The sequence below is a fragment of the Sitophilus oryzae genome, unplaced genomic scaffold (assembly GCF_002938485.1).
Source record: "Sitophilus oryzae breed Bouriz unplaced genomic scaffold, Soryzae_2.0 scaffold_119_pilon_pilon, whole genome shotgun sequence".
Taxonomy (NCBI): domain Eukaryota; kingdom Metazoa; phylum Arthropoda; class Insecta; order Coleoptera; family Curculionidae; genus Sitophilus; species Sitophilus oryzae.
Window position 1 is genome coordinate 1,608,671 of NW_022145837.1, and position 18,204 is coordinate 1,626,874.

Consider the following 18,204-nt stretch of genomic DNA (forward strand, 5'->3'; position numbering starts at 1 on the left):
TTTATACCACTCTGCTGGATAGCTCGGGCAGCTGTGACCATAAAACATAAATATATCTATAAAAAAAAGAAGAAGATCTTACATAACCTAACTGTCAAATCGGGGAGAGATTCTGTAGATTTTAATTACCAAGATTTGAGCCCTAATTATTAAATAACAATGGGAATTATAATGAGTAGTGGTGTAAAACGATACTTTTATCCCGAGGTAACACCAGATCCAGCCGAACAACCATCGTTTGACCCGTTACTTGGTTTCCCCAATGGACGACCCGAAAGAGGTTTTAGACCTTTTTTATCGTTAAATCCTTAAATTAGCAATCTATTTTATTTTTAGTATCGAAAGTTACCGATGCGGAATTAAAATCGGCGTTAATCCCCCTTGAACACAGAGATTTTGTGCTGATCTCGCTATCGATTACAAAAGATGCAGGAGAGACACTTTCCCTTTTGTCGTTAAATGTTCACACGAAAAACACGCCTATTTGAACTGTAAATATGAAGAGTAAGTCCTTTTCTATCTTAGTATTAAATAATTTAACTTTTTTGCGGTTTTAGTTTTGTTATTAGAGCTAAGGAATACGAGAGAAACGCCAGATTGAAAGTCAAAGCTGAAGAAGCTAAGAGACGCAGTGGATAAGGAAAACAATATATTTTTGTTAGTCAGGTTTGGATTATTAGTCATTTATTGTATATACACAAGATATTAAATAAAAAAATTAAGTTAAAATTCACTTTCAAAACCTATATTGTTAAAGTATCCAACTTTTACATACGTATTTTTAAAAATAAATTAATTTGGCTTAACACTTGTTATAAAAATCATTTTTTAAAGTATATTATTGAAGTAAAGCTTGCAGTTGTTTCACGCAGTTCGTTCTTTTGCATTCCAGTTCATTTCCTCCAGAAAAACTATGCAACTGTAACGTAGTCAAGAAATTGCTGTTATCGTTCACTCTCTGAACAATTTCAGTCTTGTGAGAGTTTGACTGCTGAATTAATGTCCCTTAAAGTATATTTTGTTCATAGAATACACAAAACATATTTTTTAAAATGAAATACATACCTAAGGCAACATAGATTCTAAAATGAGACTCTGGATCAGTGAGTTTGGTTAGAACATCAGGTAGTACTTGTGCTAGGACTGAGAAACATACGTCGTCGTTTTTTTTAATTGACAAGACAGTCATGTTGAGTAGGACTGTGGCTAAGGCAATCTAAAAAAAATTAAGAAAATATATGTCCTAGATCATATACTACAATTTCTTCTGTATATAGTTTTTACCCTACCTGTGCATTTTTATTTAAATGTCCCAAAGACGTGATATTCTCCAATATGTCAAACTGATTACTATAAACTAAATTCTCTCCTGGCTCGTGACAACACAAATTACATAAAGTTCTAAACGCCAGAATCGTATTGTTGGGTATTTTAGTTTCACCAATGAAACTCAACAGTTTTTGCATGATTATGCCGTTGTTGGTTTCCGATATAACCTCATTGTTCTTCTGGTGCCTCACAGCCAGTCTTACAATGTCCAGCACTGGAAAAACTAGCTCTGAAATGAAGATATAGTTGAAGAAATTGGAGATTTTTGAATATTTCAATTATAGTACCATCAGGCCAGTCTAGTAACCTAAACAGTAGGTCAAATGTGTTGGGGTTTTGAGGGATTCCCACACAAATATCCACCAAACTGTCTAATTCTTCTTCAATTACTTTATTTTGGGTACTGTTCGAGTTAAATTCTTTAAGTTTTTTCAAGATGACATTTGGATCTCCTGTGTCAAAAGTTTTGTATGTCGATATAGGAAAGTATGAACTGGTTGAAGTCTTTTTTAACATAGAAAAAAAATGATTTAGTTTGACAAATTTCATCTCAGAGAAATAATTAAACATAGAGGCTCACTATACCGGGTGTTTCAAGTTCGGTTCTCACCATTGTAACCTCTTAATGTAGCCTAGAATGGTGAAAGCCGAATTTGGACACCCTATGTACCTGTGAAGTAGTGGTATAGCTTGATCCCCCTGTAAATGGATCAGTATTTGCTCCACTCGACACTGACACAGAACTAGAAGTCTTTTTAGAAGCAGCTGTCGAATAACTGCTTCCGCCTAAAATAAATTAGTCAATAGATTTGTAAAAAAGTAAAAATATAGGTTATGTTTCACAGAAAAGATTTAATAACATTTTTTAAATAAAACAAATAAGAATTTACCTGTAAAAGGGTCGACATTAACACCTGTTTGGTTTGAATTCGACTGATAACTGGGGGTATATCTACTTCCCCCAGTAAAAGGGTCTTGATATTGGTTGTTTGTAGGTGGAACAAACTGTTCTTTACTGTTTTTCAATATGAAATCGACTACCTTAAAGAAAACTGTAAATAAAGAGTTGTGTAATTTTAGTTTAAATTTGGATTTTTAATATACAAAGTTATAGGGGTGAGCCACTTTTGCGACGCACCCGGTATATCCATGGAATATTGACATTTTAGATTAATGATGTAACATTTTCAAAGAGTACAGATACTAATATTGTCAATATAGTTCGTTTATTTCCGAGTATTTTTCATTAAAAAATAAAAAAGTTGCAAGCTAAAAGCTAATTTTATCATTATTTTTTTAATATTCTCCAAAGTTATAGGTTAAACAAACTTAATAACATAATAAATAATTTTTAGATAGAATTACAAACTTCGTGTATTGTATGTTAGTATAAAATAAAAATACAAATAATAGCGATCCTGTGTTTTAATCAATAGATCTTACCTTGCCTTCAAAAACCGTTTTCCCCGACGCATCTTTATCAGTCCCTCCCATGACGTCACCCACTTTATCCCAATGGCTAGAATCACCCTCCGACACCCAAGTATAGGCAACTACCTTGCCTCCCTCGCGTATCATTTTCATCTGACCTGCCCTCTTACCCGGTTCGTACAGGGCCTCTTTACCAGGCAAACTAGCAAATTAAAAAAGAAAAAATTACTAATTCATAGTAGGTCAAATGTACCGACTCACTCTGACACTTTAATCCCTCCAATCTCCTGCGTGCTTTGCTGTAACAAATTGTCAACTTCCTCTTTGAATTTTGTTAGATTTTCTGGACTCGCGTATCTCGCCTCGTCTCTAGTAAAAATCCTCACTAACCCATCACTATAATAAGTTAGAAAATATATATAATATAAATATAAAATTAATCTAGACCTTTAAATGTTCGAATTAAAGATTTTGAGAACTACAGGTTCAACTAAAACATTTTCAAAATAAACCAGGATCTCTGAAAATCTTTGAACAATTCTTATAAACTTAAATAACTTGGGCAATTTTTAACATATTTAAAAAATTAAATATAAAAACCCCTAAATATATTTTCTTATTGCATATATAAGAAGAAAATTCCTTTTTTTTTCTTATCTGTAATAAATAATAAGCTTACCTTGAACCAGTAACAATGTCCCCATTTTTTAAACAAGCCACACTCCACACAGACTGTGCTGGCAGTGTTATACTCTCCGTATTTATTCCATTCTCCCATATTCTCACAGTTCTATCCTCATCCGACGATACAAAACAATCCTGACCTACTGTTTTACAATTCGCCACACTAAAAAAATACCTAGAGTTACAAATTTTACATAAAACTTCTTTTTAAATCAACATTTTGTTTAGTAAACCTACAATTTTCTTTGCAATGAAATACCAGAACCACTAAATAATCGGAATCAGCAATTTGTCTTGTCTCTATAAGTTCTTTTGAACTGGAAAGAGATCATGGCAAGCTCCCGGCATTAAACTGCCTTTTATTGAAAATACATACATTTTTCAGCATGTTTCAGCTGTGCTCAATAGAATCTCACAAAAAGTTTGGTTTACCTGTATATATAATTGGTATGTCCGTAAAGAGTTTGAATATTTTCACCAGAATAGTTCCAGATTTTAATAGAAGCATCATTGGCAGCACTTACAAACAAATTCAAGTCTGGGAAATCAGTTAGAGCTCTAACACAGTCCGTATGACCTAAAAAAAACCATCTTAATATTTCGTAATAAATTAATTTCATCAATTTTACCGGTTAATGTTTGTAATTTCTGTCCTTTGTTATCCCAAACGATTATAGTCTTGTCTGCACTTGCTGTAACAACTCTACTATCTTTTAACTGAATCACAGACCATATAGCAGCCAAATGTCCAGAAAATGTAGCAATACAACTTGGAGTTCCTGATAGTTTGAAGTACTTAGCACTATTATCCCAAGATCCCGAAAAAAAGGCGTTTGCTTCGTTTGATTTGCTCAAACAACTGACTAAAACAATACATTATTTTAAATGTTATTTAAAAATAGAAATAATGTACTTGTATTGGTGTGATCTTTGATGGTAAAGGTAGCAAAGGGTTCTGAAGGTTTATAAACTAAAATAAGCTTGTCGTTTCCCCCAGTGACTACCAGGCCATCAGGATATTCTTCAGTTGGTTCGATAAACAAAACAGCTCCAACAAAGTTCTTTTGGTCTCGATATGTCATAACCTCTTCGTAATTTTCTTGAAATCTAAATAAAAATAAAGCATAAAGAGGATATTTAAACAAAAAACTCACGTAGAATCGTGCTGTAGGTAATTATTTCTAACTTACGGGTTATATTTCCAAAACTTTGCAGTTTTATCTCGGGAACCGCTTATAATATCATTTTGTTCCGTAACTACGATTGATCTAACGTCTAGGGAATGGCCGTATAGTGTTTTGCTTAGTTTAAATTCTTTTTTGGCCATTTTTCCGAAAAAATGGTAAACTTTAAAAGGAGAAAAGAGTGTCAAAATTCCTGACTTTTAAAAAATTGTAAAAAAGTTAAAATTCAAAAAACCTCAGATTAGAAACGTGAAACGTTTGATTTTGATGTCAGAAAATTGTATTTTACTGGTTGCCTATATTAGTTTTGAAATTTTTAAAATTGAAAATTCAGCAAAAATATTGCTTGATATGTGATTTAATGTGTTTTTTATTAAAATCTAGAATTACCCAAGCGTTATTTCTTTCAAAAAGTGTTTGAATATTTAAAGAAAACGAAATTTAATTTGTTATTTATCATTCGAGTCATGTTTGACTCATTTGTCAACTTCATATGATGTAAATTTGGTCTTGGCTCTTGACATTTGTATTTGTGTGATATTTTTTCGAGAAAATCCGAAAATAATGGCAAATATTTCGCATTTTTCTTTATTTTTTGTCTTTGTTTTTGGTAAGTTCTTATCAGCTTTTCAATTAGTTATCCCTGTACGTGATTTCATCTTCGATTACAAAGGATGTTTATTAAAATAACATTATACTTATTCATTAGGTCATAAACTTTTTATTGATTCAATTTTTTAAAAGATAAAACTGATATGATTTACGGTGCATTTTGTATTTTTAGGTTCTTTTTCGCTTTTATCAGCTCAGGACGCGGAGATAAGTCAATTAGAAAAATATTTCGATAAGAAATGCCTGAACAATTCAGGAAACAATGAGGCCTTTCTACAACTTCGAAATAATGTTTATGAAATGTTACAATACTTAAAATACGCTTTTGCCTTTCTTCCTAATCAGAAACAAACGTTTTGCGACAGCGAAAGGAAGAATTTAGTCGTTAGAATAAAAGAAATTGAAAAAGATCTTTCAAAATGTTTCAAGAACGATGAAGACTATTTACCGGGCTTTATAAGGAAGAGTTTTCAGGAGTTTTTACATTTTCTATGTCACAATGATGGAGAATACTCAACAAGTCAGTTTTAAAAAGGTTTAATGTATTTTAAGTTATGTTCAATGTGTTTTTTAGGGTTTTTTACCCCTGCAGTTACTGATTGTCGAAGCAGAATAGAAAATTCTACTTCAAACGATTTGGAGTACTGTTTGAACCGTATATTCCCTCCGTCAAATGGTAATTTGCTAAAAAAAGATATGTGCGAGTAAGTATAGTTAAAAAAAACAATTTTAAATAAGTTTCTAAATGATTTTTTTTTTTGTATTTTTCAAAGTGACTTGACTGTAATGAAGAAATGCTTTGTACAGGCATTAGACAACCATTGCAGGACAACTTATGAGGCTAAAAATCTTAATGAAATATTTTTTAATTACATACAGAAACCGTGTAATGGTGCAGGATATCTTTCTTCAGGTACTCTAATATTGTTTTTTGCATTACTACTTCATGTTTTTACAAAATTTAATTTAATGTAAGGTTTAAAAAAAACTACTTAAACTCGGGGATGGGCAGGTAAAAAAATCAATACGTCCACAGATTAGTAAAGCTAAAAAAATGCTGTTGCTGTTAAAGTAGTAGAGCTTAGAACTGGAAAGAAAAAAAAATATGTAAAAGCTGCCCATCCCTTCCTAGTTGTTATATTTTTCATATGTGTACCTATTATTTAGATATTAAGGATAAAAATTAATGACAGCTGTCAATTTTTATGGGGTCGTACAACCGCGCCCTCTGTTGATGTATGTTTTTATTAGATTGACGGCTATCTAGCTTGAAACTATGGTATTTGATTTAGGAAATATGGCTGTTATTATTTTAAACTTTAGCTGAAAGAATTTAAAATAGTAATAAGTATATAAAATGCCTTGTAGATAGAACTAATATAAATATAATCTGAATAAGTGTTAAAAAGTTAATTTAAGAGAACCCAGTAATTTTTTTTAGATATTTTTCTTATATAAATGTTTACAGAATATTATACAATTTTTTTAATGAATATAAATTATTTTTTTAATATTTTAACTTCAATAAGAACAAATAAAATTACGACATAAAAAATAGGAGAAATTCGATTAAATAAATTATAAAATAATTGCCAAATTAATGCTAAGATTTTTTATATGTTGAAATTATTATTATTTTTTTTTCTTCTGAAATTTTTATTTATTTTCAAATGTTTCGAGTTTGAGCTTTTTTTTGTAATTCTTAGAATTGTGTATTGTACTTATTGTGATAAATTTTTATATTAACCATTCCTTTACATTATATTTTTAAGTATGTATAAATAACCTATTCTCTGTAAGTAGATCTTTAATTGTATATTACTATTATATTCAATTGTTATTATTGCTGTATGTAAAATAAAGTAATAAATGTTATGTGAGAGTTTACTGGTTTTATTTTTTTCACTTTTTTAAAATGAGTGGAAGGGGTTCGAAAAAACTACCCCTCTCATTCTTGTTAACGACTGGGTAAAGAAAAATCTTATCAAACACATGCAAAATTAATTTGGATAGTTTGCCCTTTAGAAACTTTTTTTTATCTCTTTGTATTTTTGATAAAATCACCGATTTGAAATTAAAAAATAAAATGTAAAGCATTACATGCCAGGACGAAAAACATTTTCTGATAAAGAATCTAGTGGGCTGCTGTAATTTTTAGGAAAAAATCTAGTCGGCCGCTGTTACTTTTTAGGATGTTCCTAATATTATTTTATTTGACATTACTCTACTGCAATACGTTATTATCTAGATGATTATTATTATCGTTATTATCACTAGATTCTTAATCTAAAAATGTTTTTTGTCCTGACATGTAATGCTTTACATTTTATTTTTTAATTTCAAATCGGTGAGTTTTATCAAAAAACACAAGAGATAAAATTTTTTCTTTAAATTTCGTTAACAAGAAATGATAGGGGTAGTTTATTTCCAACCCTTCCACTCATTTTAAAAAGTGAAAAATTACCGTGAAAGTGTGTTTTCATAACAGTAATGCTTCCATAAAATTTCATTAGTCTATCTCTTTCGTTTTCAAGATAAAAAATAAAAACATTATTTTTCCGCCATCTTTGTAAACGCGATATCTCCCTAATGGTTGAGTTTCTAAACAAACTAAACTAAAGCAAACTACCCTTTATTTGTAAACATAGGAATCACCCCTAAAATTTTTTAACAAAGAAACACCCTAGGGTATTTTATTTTTCTGATACTCATTTTAAAAACTTTCAACTTTTATTAAGTATGTCATATCATAACATTAATTTTAATAGTATGCGATTTATTCCCATTTTTTCTATTTTATCCATAATTTTAATACAATTGCCCTATAAAATCATAGTTACCATGACAAAACAAAACTATTTATTACTTACCTTTAACAAGTAGCTTCATAGTTAGTTACAATTGCTGGTATTAGTTAAAATTAATTAACTTTAGTCAAATAAACTAAATCGCAGTAGTGAATTTCTTGGTGTATTTCTATATTATGAAAGATGACACTTGGAATTATATGGAAAAGCCAATATTACTACTGCCGTGAAACCGTCCCATTGCACATTGAATATGTTTTCTAGATATATATCTATCCTTATAGTATTTAGCAGTACTATATAATATATAAGTACTGAACCAAAAATGTGGGTTTCTAAGCTTGTCCGTGTATATACAATTACATTGACTAATTCATTTCAAGAAAATCTGTAACTATTATCTCTACCATTTATACTTATTACAACAAATTAAACTAAAATTCAGATTTGTTTCTTAACTTGCTTAACAGACATGAAAATGTGATAATTATTACTTTTGTCATGGTAACTATGATGTTATAGCGCAATTGTATTAAAATATGGGTAAAAATAGAAAAAATTGGAATAAATCGCAAACTAATAAAAAATAGGTATATGACATTCTTAATAAAAGTTGAAAAGTTTGGTAAAATCTATCAGAAAAAAATGATAATATATAGGGTGTACCGTTTAAAAAAATTAAAATTCCTTAATTTTAAGTAGTTGAAATTCCTAAATATATTTTGAACACCCTGTAACATCTAACTAAAATATCTTTACATAGGTCTTTTTCTATATCTCTATAAAATTCTCCTACCAAATTTTAGTTGTCCAACTTCAGAATCAATGCCATCACTGACAAATTTTTAACCCACTGCAATCTAACATTTGTTTAAACAAATTTAAATATAACAAAAACTATTAATTTTAGGTATATAACATTATATATAAAAAAGTTATGGAATTTTTCGCAGAATCTAAAAATAAAATAAAAAATGGGGTGTTGCATTTAAAAAAACATATGTTTTAGTCGCCACACTTTTTTGAAGTACCCTGTACACTGTATAATAATTTTAAAATGTGTATCTTAACCATCTCTATAACTTTTATATTTAATATTTTTGACTCACCCTGTACAGAAAAAAGTATAGGTAACTTAAATTTCACATCAAACAACATAAACTAACTTAACTGAATTTGAGACAAAAACCCTAAAATATTGAATTAAAAATGCAAATATCTATTAAAACATAACATAATAAATATTATAGCAACTTCAAAAGAGAAAAGAAGGAAGAACAATAAAAAATAGCATCATTACTTATTGAGAAGGGTTTAATTTCGACCGCTAAAAAGTATCAAAGGACTTTCTCACGTAACAAAGAAATAATTTTTTAATTATTGTTACCGAGGCCCGGTTCTGTGCGGCCGCTGTTACTTTAGGATGTTCCCAATAGTATTAATTTTTGAGTTTCTACTGAATACGTTATTAAAATATTTTATTTCAGTGATTATCAAATTCAAAAATAGTAACAATAAAGGGATGGTTCTCAACAGTAAAACCGATAAAAAATTGAGTTTCAAATGAAAAAATATCAAATTATTAAGTCATGAGAAAGTAAACAGGAACACAAGCGAAAAAAAAACACATAGGTAGCTTAGAAATTACATCAAACAACATCAACCAACCTCAAAACCAACTTAACTATAAATTTGAAAAAAAAAACTTAACATTTTCAATTAAAGATACAAATGCCTATAAAAACACAAAAAAATAACTAATACATTTAGTAATATTATACTAAATAATAAAATAAGATATTTAAACTTCAATAATTGCTAATAAACATTATAGAAACTTCAAAATAACTTCAGAAGAGCAGTAAGAGATAAAAGTCTTTCGCACGTACCAAAAAATATGTTTTTAATTATTATTACCAAGTCCCGAAAGAACTGGGAATTCCCGGTATTTTCAGAACCGGGAAATCCCCGTAATGAACCCTGCTGTATACAGACATTGGTGCGGATGGCACTGGCTGAAAATATTTCAGAAAAATCACCCAACCGGATTGGGTTTGTGAGATAGCAATCAGAGTAGCCGGCGAAACATCTGCCCATCGGCCGTAGTACCTTTTGGTTCTGCTTTGGTACTCCTTCCATATTACAGAGTCCATTAGTTCAAAAAATTAATATACTATAGCAGGATGTCGTGGATTCAGTGATTTAGTGTTTTGTGCCATTTTTATTCAGGTTTTTTCGAGATTTTCTAAGAGGTAAGTAAAGGTTTTTTTTTGTAAATAATTCTTTATTTAAAATATTGAAACTTAGTTGAATTAATTAGAAACTTAAATTTATAAAATTTTCATTGTGCATAAATCCCAAATATCTTTATATTTTTCAATTTTTTTATGTAATAAATAATACTATGTCTGAAACTAATGGAAAACAAGGCACAAAAAAGCTCTATACATTTTACCAATTCATTTTTTTTTATTTATATCTATATAAGCACAATTTAGTTATTCTCTATACTATATATATTTATACAAAATATGCCTATGATAGATCGGCGTCATGTAATAAATCGGCGTCATGTTGGCTTGGAAATGACACGTGAGCGATCACATTCCCCGTATAATTTTATATATAAAATTATAACGATCTTCATTTTCAAGCCAACGTTGACGCCTTTTTTTCGATCGTTTGGTAGGTACATGATTGATTTATTGGTATATTATCAAGTCTGATTAAAGTTTAGTAATAATAAGGGATTTTTGGGTACAACTTTTATATTCTTAATCCTTAGTATAGTACTGTAATAATTATATGATATTATTAATTAATCAAGTTAAATTTATTACACTCCGGTACTTCAAGTAGAGTAATTATCATAAAATACAGTTAAATTGAGCTTTATAAAGCTGAGTTATGTCTTTTAGGCTAAAACCTTAAATATACCAGTGTGATCAAATAAAAATCGCGTTACAGTAGGCGTTGAAATAATATTTTAGTTTAAGCTTCAGTTCTTCAACAGGTTTCCTACGATGTTCTCTATGGGTATCTCGGAAACTACTGGAGATAGAGAGTGGGTTAAATGAGGAAAGAATTGCAGTTTTGTGGGGTCATAAATATGCGCCTTTCAGATTTTTGAAAAAGTTCATGGCTTACTAGATATTTCGAAAAAAACAAATTTCGGCTATTTTAAAAATATTCTCTAATTCCTTTATAAGCTATTTTAGACAAAAAGTTTTCAGATAAAAGTTATAGATAATCACATCCTTAATGAGACTGTGTCCCGCGTTTTTTTCTAAAGCCTGTCATTTTTGACATATGACACAAACATATATTTTTTTAAATAGAAACCATAGTTGTCCACGACTTCATAAAAAGCGCCATTTTTTAAGCTTCTCAGCGATATAAGCTATAATATGTCTTCTTCGAAAAATTACTGAGTTATAGCCAATTCTTATCATTTTTAAACAATTTTACTTAGTTAGCCTTGGAAAAAAGTTTAATCGTCTTTGCTCTCATAAATGTGAAGCTGTCACATCCAAATTTTCTAAATTAAAATAAACAAAAATTGTAAATATGAATTTTTCAAATGAAGAAAAGCGTGTAGGATTATTGGTTCAACTTTTCTTGACCATACATTTTCGAGGATACGTTGACCGGTGAATGTTACGTTTTTTAGAGAACGATTTTCAAGACATGTTAGAAAAGTTAAATTTAGTTATAGCCAATTCTTATCAAATTATCAATTCTTATTATATAATATATATTCTTTCTTGAATAATTTCACTTAGATTGCATGGTATTCTTATTCTGTTATGATTTATAACTTATAAAAAGACAGAATATATTACTAAACGGTTCTTTACAATTTACATTACACAAACTAAAGCTTAAAACAGTAATATTACTACATACACTTAAAGTTATTTTAGAAAATGTTCAAAAAATCCGCCATTGTTTTGAGTTGCATCTTTTTAAAACTGAATTACTACATATTCTCACAGAAGGACCGGTCGTTATCTCTTAATTCATAAGTTCTTTTGTAAACCTTATTGTTAACTATACCGTATAAAAAATTCTAAAATGGATAGGTCAGGTGATCGAGAAGGCCCACGCAATTAGTCCACTTCTTCCTTTTTTTCGTAAAATGCGTCGTAAATGTATATTTTTTCTCAGTAGTTTTATACAGGTACGGACGAAAAGTTTTACTCTTCAAATCAGTTAAAAAATATATAGGTGGCGCTCTCTACTAGTAGGAGTCATATTGACATGAAAATCAAAATTCTCATGTCAAAAAACTCCCAGACACCAATTTTAATCCAAATATTGACGTTACTGCAGAAATTATTTGGCAAAAATCGAAATAAAACTGAAACTTCTACACCCTGTATCTCCGAAACTAAGCATTTTTGGACATACATCTATACTAAGATTTTTACTTATTTTTATCTGCAGAATATGCTGCCGAATACAGTTCGGACCACCCTGTATTTATTTAAAAATTCAAACTATAGAAATTACTTTAAAAAAATCAATGTTATTGGTGCGGATAATCTGCGAAATACCTCCATTTGATAGCGTCTGTATCTGGTACCGCTGCGGAAATCTGAGGCAGATGCGAGTACCATGTGCTACCAATCAGTGCCCTTAAAAGAGGACCAACACCTGTTCATCGACCTTCGTTTTCTTACCACTGCCTTTTAAAAGAACCCTCAACAGTGAAAAAGACCATCGTATTAACAAACTGTTCATTTTAGGGCCGTTTTGAACAGACATGGCTATTAATTCTGTTATAGCAAAATGAGTTTGTTTGGTTGGTGATAGTTGACTGTAATTTTGCTTGAAAGGCGATGGTTAAGGTGTCAATTGAGTACAATAAATAACTTTAGCGAACCAGTCTTTCATAAAATATTCACAATGCGTTTGCATTCTTTTTTTGTAAATTCTGCTGACAATAATATTAGGAGTTAGGAGACCTTATTTTTAGCAGACCTTAGACCTAATTTTAGCAGACCATAGGTTATTTTTAAACATAGATAGAGTTTTTTATTAAATTGCTTAAAATCGGCTAATTGTCATTTTAACAGAACGTCAGCCGGTTTTTTTAGACGTATTCGTTTTTTATTTTTTTTTTGAGATTTTTTTATAACGAAAGGGAATGTTGAAATCATACTCGATTTTTTGTGTTGTACAGAGAGGGAAAATGTATTAAGCAACCCGTTGGCATTAATACTTTAGGGAAAATGCCGTATAAAATAGCATTGTTCCTAAGTCTTCCAAATCCACAACAATACACTGGAAATTGTTTCCGTAGATCGTCTGCGTCGTTGCTTGCAGATTCAGGAGTGGATTTATTAACTGTTAAAAGACATGGTGGTTGGCGTTCTAACACAGTGGCAGAGAGCTATATAGAAAATTCCGAAGAAAATAAGAAAAAAGTGTCATGTAATATTTTGGGTAACATTTCTGGCAATGATGGGTCTTCAACAAGTTGAAGCACTCAGGAAATAAATTTACTTTCTAGAAATTCAACTCACCTGTCATCGTCTGGAATTAATTTAACCAATTGTACTGATATTATGATTAATGTTTACAATAAATAAACGTATTTAAGTACCTTTTTTTGCTTGTTTCTTATTTTAAAATTTGCGTGTTATTATGAATTCATAGTAGCACTAGTGCTATTATGAAAGCCATAATGACATACAAATGACAATGTTAAATGTGTCATAATGACATGATAATGACATTTTCGTAGATTAAAATATTTTAAATAGTATCTTTGTTCTTTGTATTTTTTTGCTTCCGTCGACGGAAAGAGATAAACTTTCCGAAACGTTAAGCATTTTTTTTGTCCGTTAGGCAAATTTGTTTATCGGTAGTAATGACAATTAGTCTCCGTTGGATTAACACAGCAGTGTTTACAAAAAATAAATATTTTTTTGTAGATCTTCTTGCAGCGGCGAAATACCCATATAGGACTTTTTTGGATAGACTTTTATTAATAAAATTTTAATAACACGAATATGTTTGAAATAATATCACTATAAATTCTCTAGTAGGTACATTTAAAGCATCTGTCGCCAGCTCAGGTTACTGTTGCACACGATGCCACGTCTGCCATGTCCTATCCTGTCTCTTCCCTTGACCGATTCCCTGTTCCCTCCTGGAATTCCTGCAGGAATACGACGCGTAAGAAGGAATTTCTACGCTCGTCTCCCGCTGGCGAATCATTTAGTGCATCGGGGGCATAAAACACCTTTTCCCCCTTCCGGCTTCCGGCAAGCTGACAATAAATCGATAGGGAACCAGGGCGCAAGCGCACGACCCTTATTTTACAACCCCTATTTTCAAGGAGTACGGGGGATGATCGGAAAATAATCAGGAAAATGTTAAACATGGACAGTTTTGAACGAAAACTGTTATATCAAGGTTCTATCGTTGAAAGCTATGCGCTAAAAAATTAATTTGTAAATTTAATATAATATTGACGGTTAAATTTTTTGCCACAGATTATTGTAGTAAATTTACTATCCGTTCTTTAGTTTTGCAGCTCGTTTGTAAAATCGCTGTATAACTTGTGGCATGTATATAAATATGTTGTAATATATCTATATATTCACCAATATTCTTTGTGAATTTATTTTGAAAATATGTATTTCATAGCGAATTTATTTATTCATTGTAAATTTATCATTTAAAATTGCCAACTTCTTGTATTATTACTATAGAGTAACAACAAATTAAAACATTTTATTATAGTGAATTTACAATAACTAGTGTTGTAAATTCACAAAGCGTTAGTAAATATTAATAAATCTAATAAAACACGTTTTTATAAATATAATATTTATTATAAAAGTTAATAAAAAGTTACAAAACAGAACTTGTGTGTAAGATACTCATTGCATCTCTTCTTTTCTACAAGAACCTTACTGGAATTCTGCACCAGAAACAGGAAAAAATTGTATTTAGCTACTAAATAAAAAGCATACTAGAAAAATATAGCTAATCAAAACAGTCAACTTGGTCGTAATTTTATCAAGAAGACGATGACACATATGACGTCTCCTAGGTCAGTTTTCAAATTTTAATCTAAGCTTTTAGTTATCTTCAGTTTCCGGATGGATTTAAGTCTATGAACGAAATACATTTATTGATTTATTGATTTATTGATTTATTGATTTATTGATTTATTGATTTATTGATTTATTGATTTATTGATTTATTGATTTATTGATTTATTGATTTATTGATTTATTGATTTATTGATTTATCGATTTATCGATTTATCGATTTATCGATTTATCGATTTATCGATTTATCGATTTAATGATTTATTGATTTATTGATTTATTGATTCATTGATTTATTGATTTATTGATTTATTGATTTATTGATTTATTGATTTATTGATTTATTGATTTATTGATTTATTGATTTATGGATTTATCGATTTATCGATTTATCGATTTATCGATTTATCGATTTATCGATTTATCGATTTATCGATTTATCGATTTATCGATTTATCGATTTATCGATTTATCGATTTATCGATTTATCGATTTATCGATTTATCGATTTATCGATTTATCGATTTATCGATTTATCGATTTATCGATTTATCGATTTATCGATTTATCGATTTATCGATTTATCGATTTATCGATTTATCGATTTATCGATTTATCGATTTATCGATTTATCGATTTATCGATTTATCGATTTATCGATTTATCGATTTATCGATTTATCGATTTATCGATTTATCGATTTATCGATTTATCGATTTATCGATTTATCGATTTATCGATTTATCGATTTATCGATTTATCGATTTATCGATTTATCGATTTATCGATTTATCGATTTAAATTGATTTAAAGATTTAAAGATTTATTGATTTATTGATTTATTGATTTATTGATTTATTGATTTATTGGTTTATTGATTTATTGATTTATTGATTTATTGATTTATTGATTTATTGATTTATTGATTTATTGATTTATTGATTTATTGATTTATTGATTTATTGATTTATTGATTTATTGATTTATTGATTTATTGATTTATTTTATTGATTTATTGATTTATTGATTTATTGATTTATTGATTTATTGATTTATTGATTTATTGATTTATTGATTTATTGATTTATTGATTTATTGATTTATTGATTTATTGATTTATTGATTTATTGATTTATTGATTTATTGATTTATTGATTTATTGATTTATTGATTTATTGATTTATTGATTTATTGATTTATTGATTTATTGATTTATTGATTTATTGATTTATTGATTTATTGATTTATTGATTTATTGATTTATTGATTTATTGATTTATTGATTTATTGATTTATTGATTTATTGATTTATTGATTTATTGATTTATTGATTTATTGATTTATTGATTTATTGATTTATTGGTTTATTGGTTTTATTGATTTATCGATTTATTGATTTATTGATTTATTGGTTTATTGATTTATTATGGCAGTGTTGCCATATTAAAATGTGTAATATCTGTAATACGTTTGACGAAAATATCTTTGGATGAAAAATCCGCGTTTATGTATTTGCAATTTATTCGTGTTAAACATAGAATAAGCAACAAAAATAAAAATTCTTTTATAGGTGCGGAATATGTTGTATGATCGAAAAAAGTCGTTTAGTTGGCTTGGAAATGACGGTTATTGACACATGCCATAATATTTTATATATGAAATAACAGCAATCTTCATTTCAAAGCCAACTCTGACGCCGTTCTTTGTTTAATCATATAATATTACTATTAAATTGTTTAATGATAGAAACGTACTGTACCCAAAATCCGTAAATCTACGGATTAATCAGTAGTTCTGGCAACATTGTCTCCGGCAACCACTCACTCTCTCGATTGAAAGCAGAACTACGGTACAGTATTCTTTATCCGCTGCGCTGTAAACGACATCAGCGCTCGGCGGCGCAGAACTAAACTAAATCTCGGAATTGTCAGACAGGCTGACGTTAACGCCAGCTACATCTCGGGCAGGTTTTTTGCCACGAAATCGCTCATAAGATTGCGCATTTTCATTTTCTTATCTCTTCAATTAACGGTTCAAATGTATTACCACTACTTCTATCGACTTTCTGACTGTCCCCTGTAAAGCCACATCGGCGTCTTCGGCCCGAACACACTCAAAACTTCCTTCCGACGACGCTGTGCCTGTTCGTAACGTGGAGCGACGACACGCGGACTGTGCGGAAAGTTCATCCTGCTGTTCAGATATTTGGCGTCGGAGTTTTCCACCAAATCGGTGTGAGTTTCGGGAAAATTTTGACTGAAAATTTCACGGATTTTTTCTTTCGCTCGCGTCGGATTGGACTTAGAACTTTATAGTGTGTTTTAGTGGACAGATTTTTAGTTTTTTTGGTCTATTATAGTTGGTTTTATTAGTAAACAATATGGTAAGCATCAGAAATATGATTAATTATTGCCTTTTGGTCGTTTTTATGACAGAAAAACAGTAATGTATTCTAGTTTTATTGCTTGTTTATTTAGTTTATATCAAAAATCTATAATAAGCATCCAAAATGTGTTGTATTTTTAGATAACTATTAAACAGTAGATAACTTCTAAATACTATTGTCCTTCACACAGAGAAATGCATTTTTGCATCCGCTGGAACCACTTCTGAAAGCAGTTACTCTAGTCGCTTGTTAGTACCTTCAAAATTGCGTTTTGAAGGCGCTGACTGCATTTTTTGGACACTAGAACCTTTGACTTTGACCACGCAGTTCATTCTTAATTTTTGGAAGAGTAAAAAAGTCGTTAGGACTTAGGTCGGGACTGTATGGAGGATGGTTCAACAATTCGATGTTTTCTTGCTTTAAAAACTCAACAATAGGTTCGATTCTGCTTTGTTTCGTAGCTACAGGGTGTTAAAGTCTTTATAACCTTTCGATTTATTATAATTTTCTTCCAAGTACTTTTAGTAATTTGCTGTTATACTGTTTGTGTCCAGGAAGGGTTCATAGTTTCATAGTTGTCGATTTTCGAAAGATTGATACATGCATATTATTTCGTATATTTTTCATTTTATTGATTATATGGAAAGCACTGTTCATTAAAATGTTGTATCCTATGTTATAGGGCTTGTTTCTCTCTACAATTT

The 18,204-nt window shown here is 29.7% G+C and overlaps 3 protein-coding genes and 1 pseudogene across 7 annotated transcripts in view; 3 read left to right on the forward strand and 1 right to left on the reverse strand.

The window, feature by feature from the left end:
• The first annotated feature begins 77 nt into the window (after positions 1-77).
• LOC115891867 lies at positions 78-733 on the forward strand (annotated as a pseudogene).
• On the reverse strand, positions 724-4,866 carry LOC115891868 (phospholipase A-2-activating protein-like). The gene is given in 13 exon segments (XM_030912466.1): positions 724-1,005; positions 1,066-1,216; positions 1,290-1,558; positions 1,617-1,833; positions 2,000-2,115; positions 2,220-2,381; positions 2,667-2,962; positions 3,022-3,156; positions 3,440-3,607; positions 3,877-4,021; positions 4,074-4,307; positions 4,358-4,551; positions 4,635-4,866. Coding segments are annotated over 13 exon segments (2,391 nt in total). The 5' UTR covers positions 4,772-4,866; the 3' UTR covers positions 724-838.
• A 170-nt stretch (positions 4,867-5,036) lies between these two features.
• LOC115891866 lies at positions 5,037-7,122 on the forward strand. Its single transcript, XM_030912464.1, has 4 exons — positions 5,037-5,238; positions 5,413-5,760; positions 5,815-5,944; positions 6,014-7,122. The coding sequence occupies exons 1-4, from the start codon at positions 5,193-5,195 to the stop codon at positions 6,213-6,215; spliced, it is 726 nt and encodes a 241-aa protein (XP_030768324.1). The 5' UTR covers positions 5,037-5,192; the 3' UTR covers positions 6,216-7,122.
• A 3,021-nt stretch (positions 7,123-10,143) lies between these two features.
• The window catches only part of LOC115891864 (protein tincar), a 90,899-nt gene continuing 82,838 nt past the window's right edge, over positions 10,144-18,204 (forward strand). For 4 of the 5 annotated variants that reach the window (XM_030912462.1, XM_030912458.1, XM_030912459.1 and 1 more), the window contains exon 1: positions 10,144-10,299. The gene's annotated coding sequence lies outside the window, so the exon portion shown is untranslated. Of the gene's footprint in view, positions 10,300-17,277; positions 17,498-18,204 lie in introns of those variants that run through there. The other variant, XM_030912461.1, reaches the window with a different exon arrangement.

Coding starts and splice junctions, on each gene's coding strand:
- LOC115891866 (XM_030912464.1), top strand. CDS start 5,193: ATGGCAAATATTTCGCATTTTTCTTTATTTTTTGTCTTTGTTTTTG. Junction 5,239..5,412: donor ATTTTTTGTCTTTGTTTTTG/GTAAGTTCTTAT, acceptor TTGTATTTTTAG/GTTCTTTTTCGCTTTTATCA. Junction 5,761..5,814: donor TGATGGAGAATACTCAACAA/GTCAGTTTTAAA, acceptor TGTGTTTTTTAG/GGTTTTTTACCCCTGCAGTT.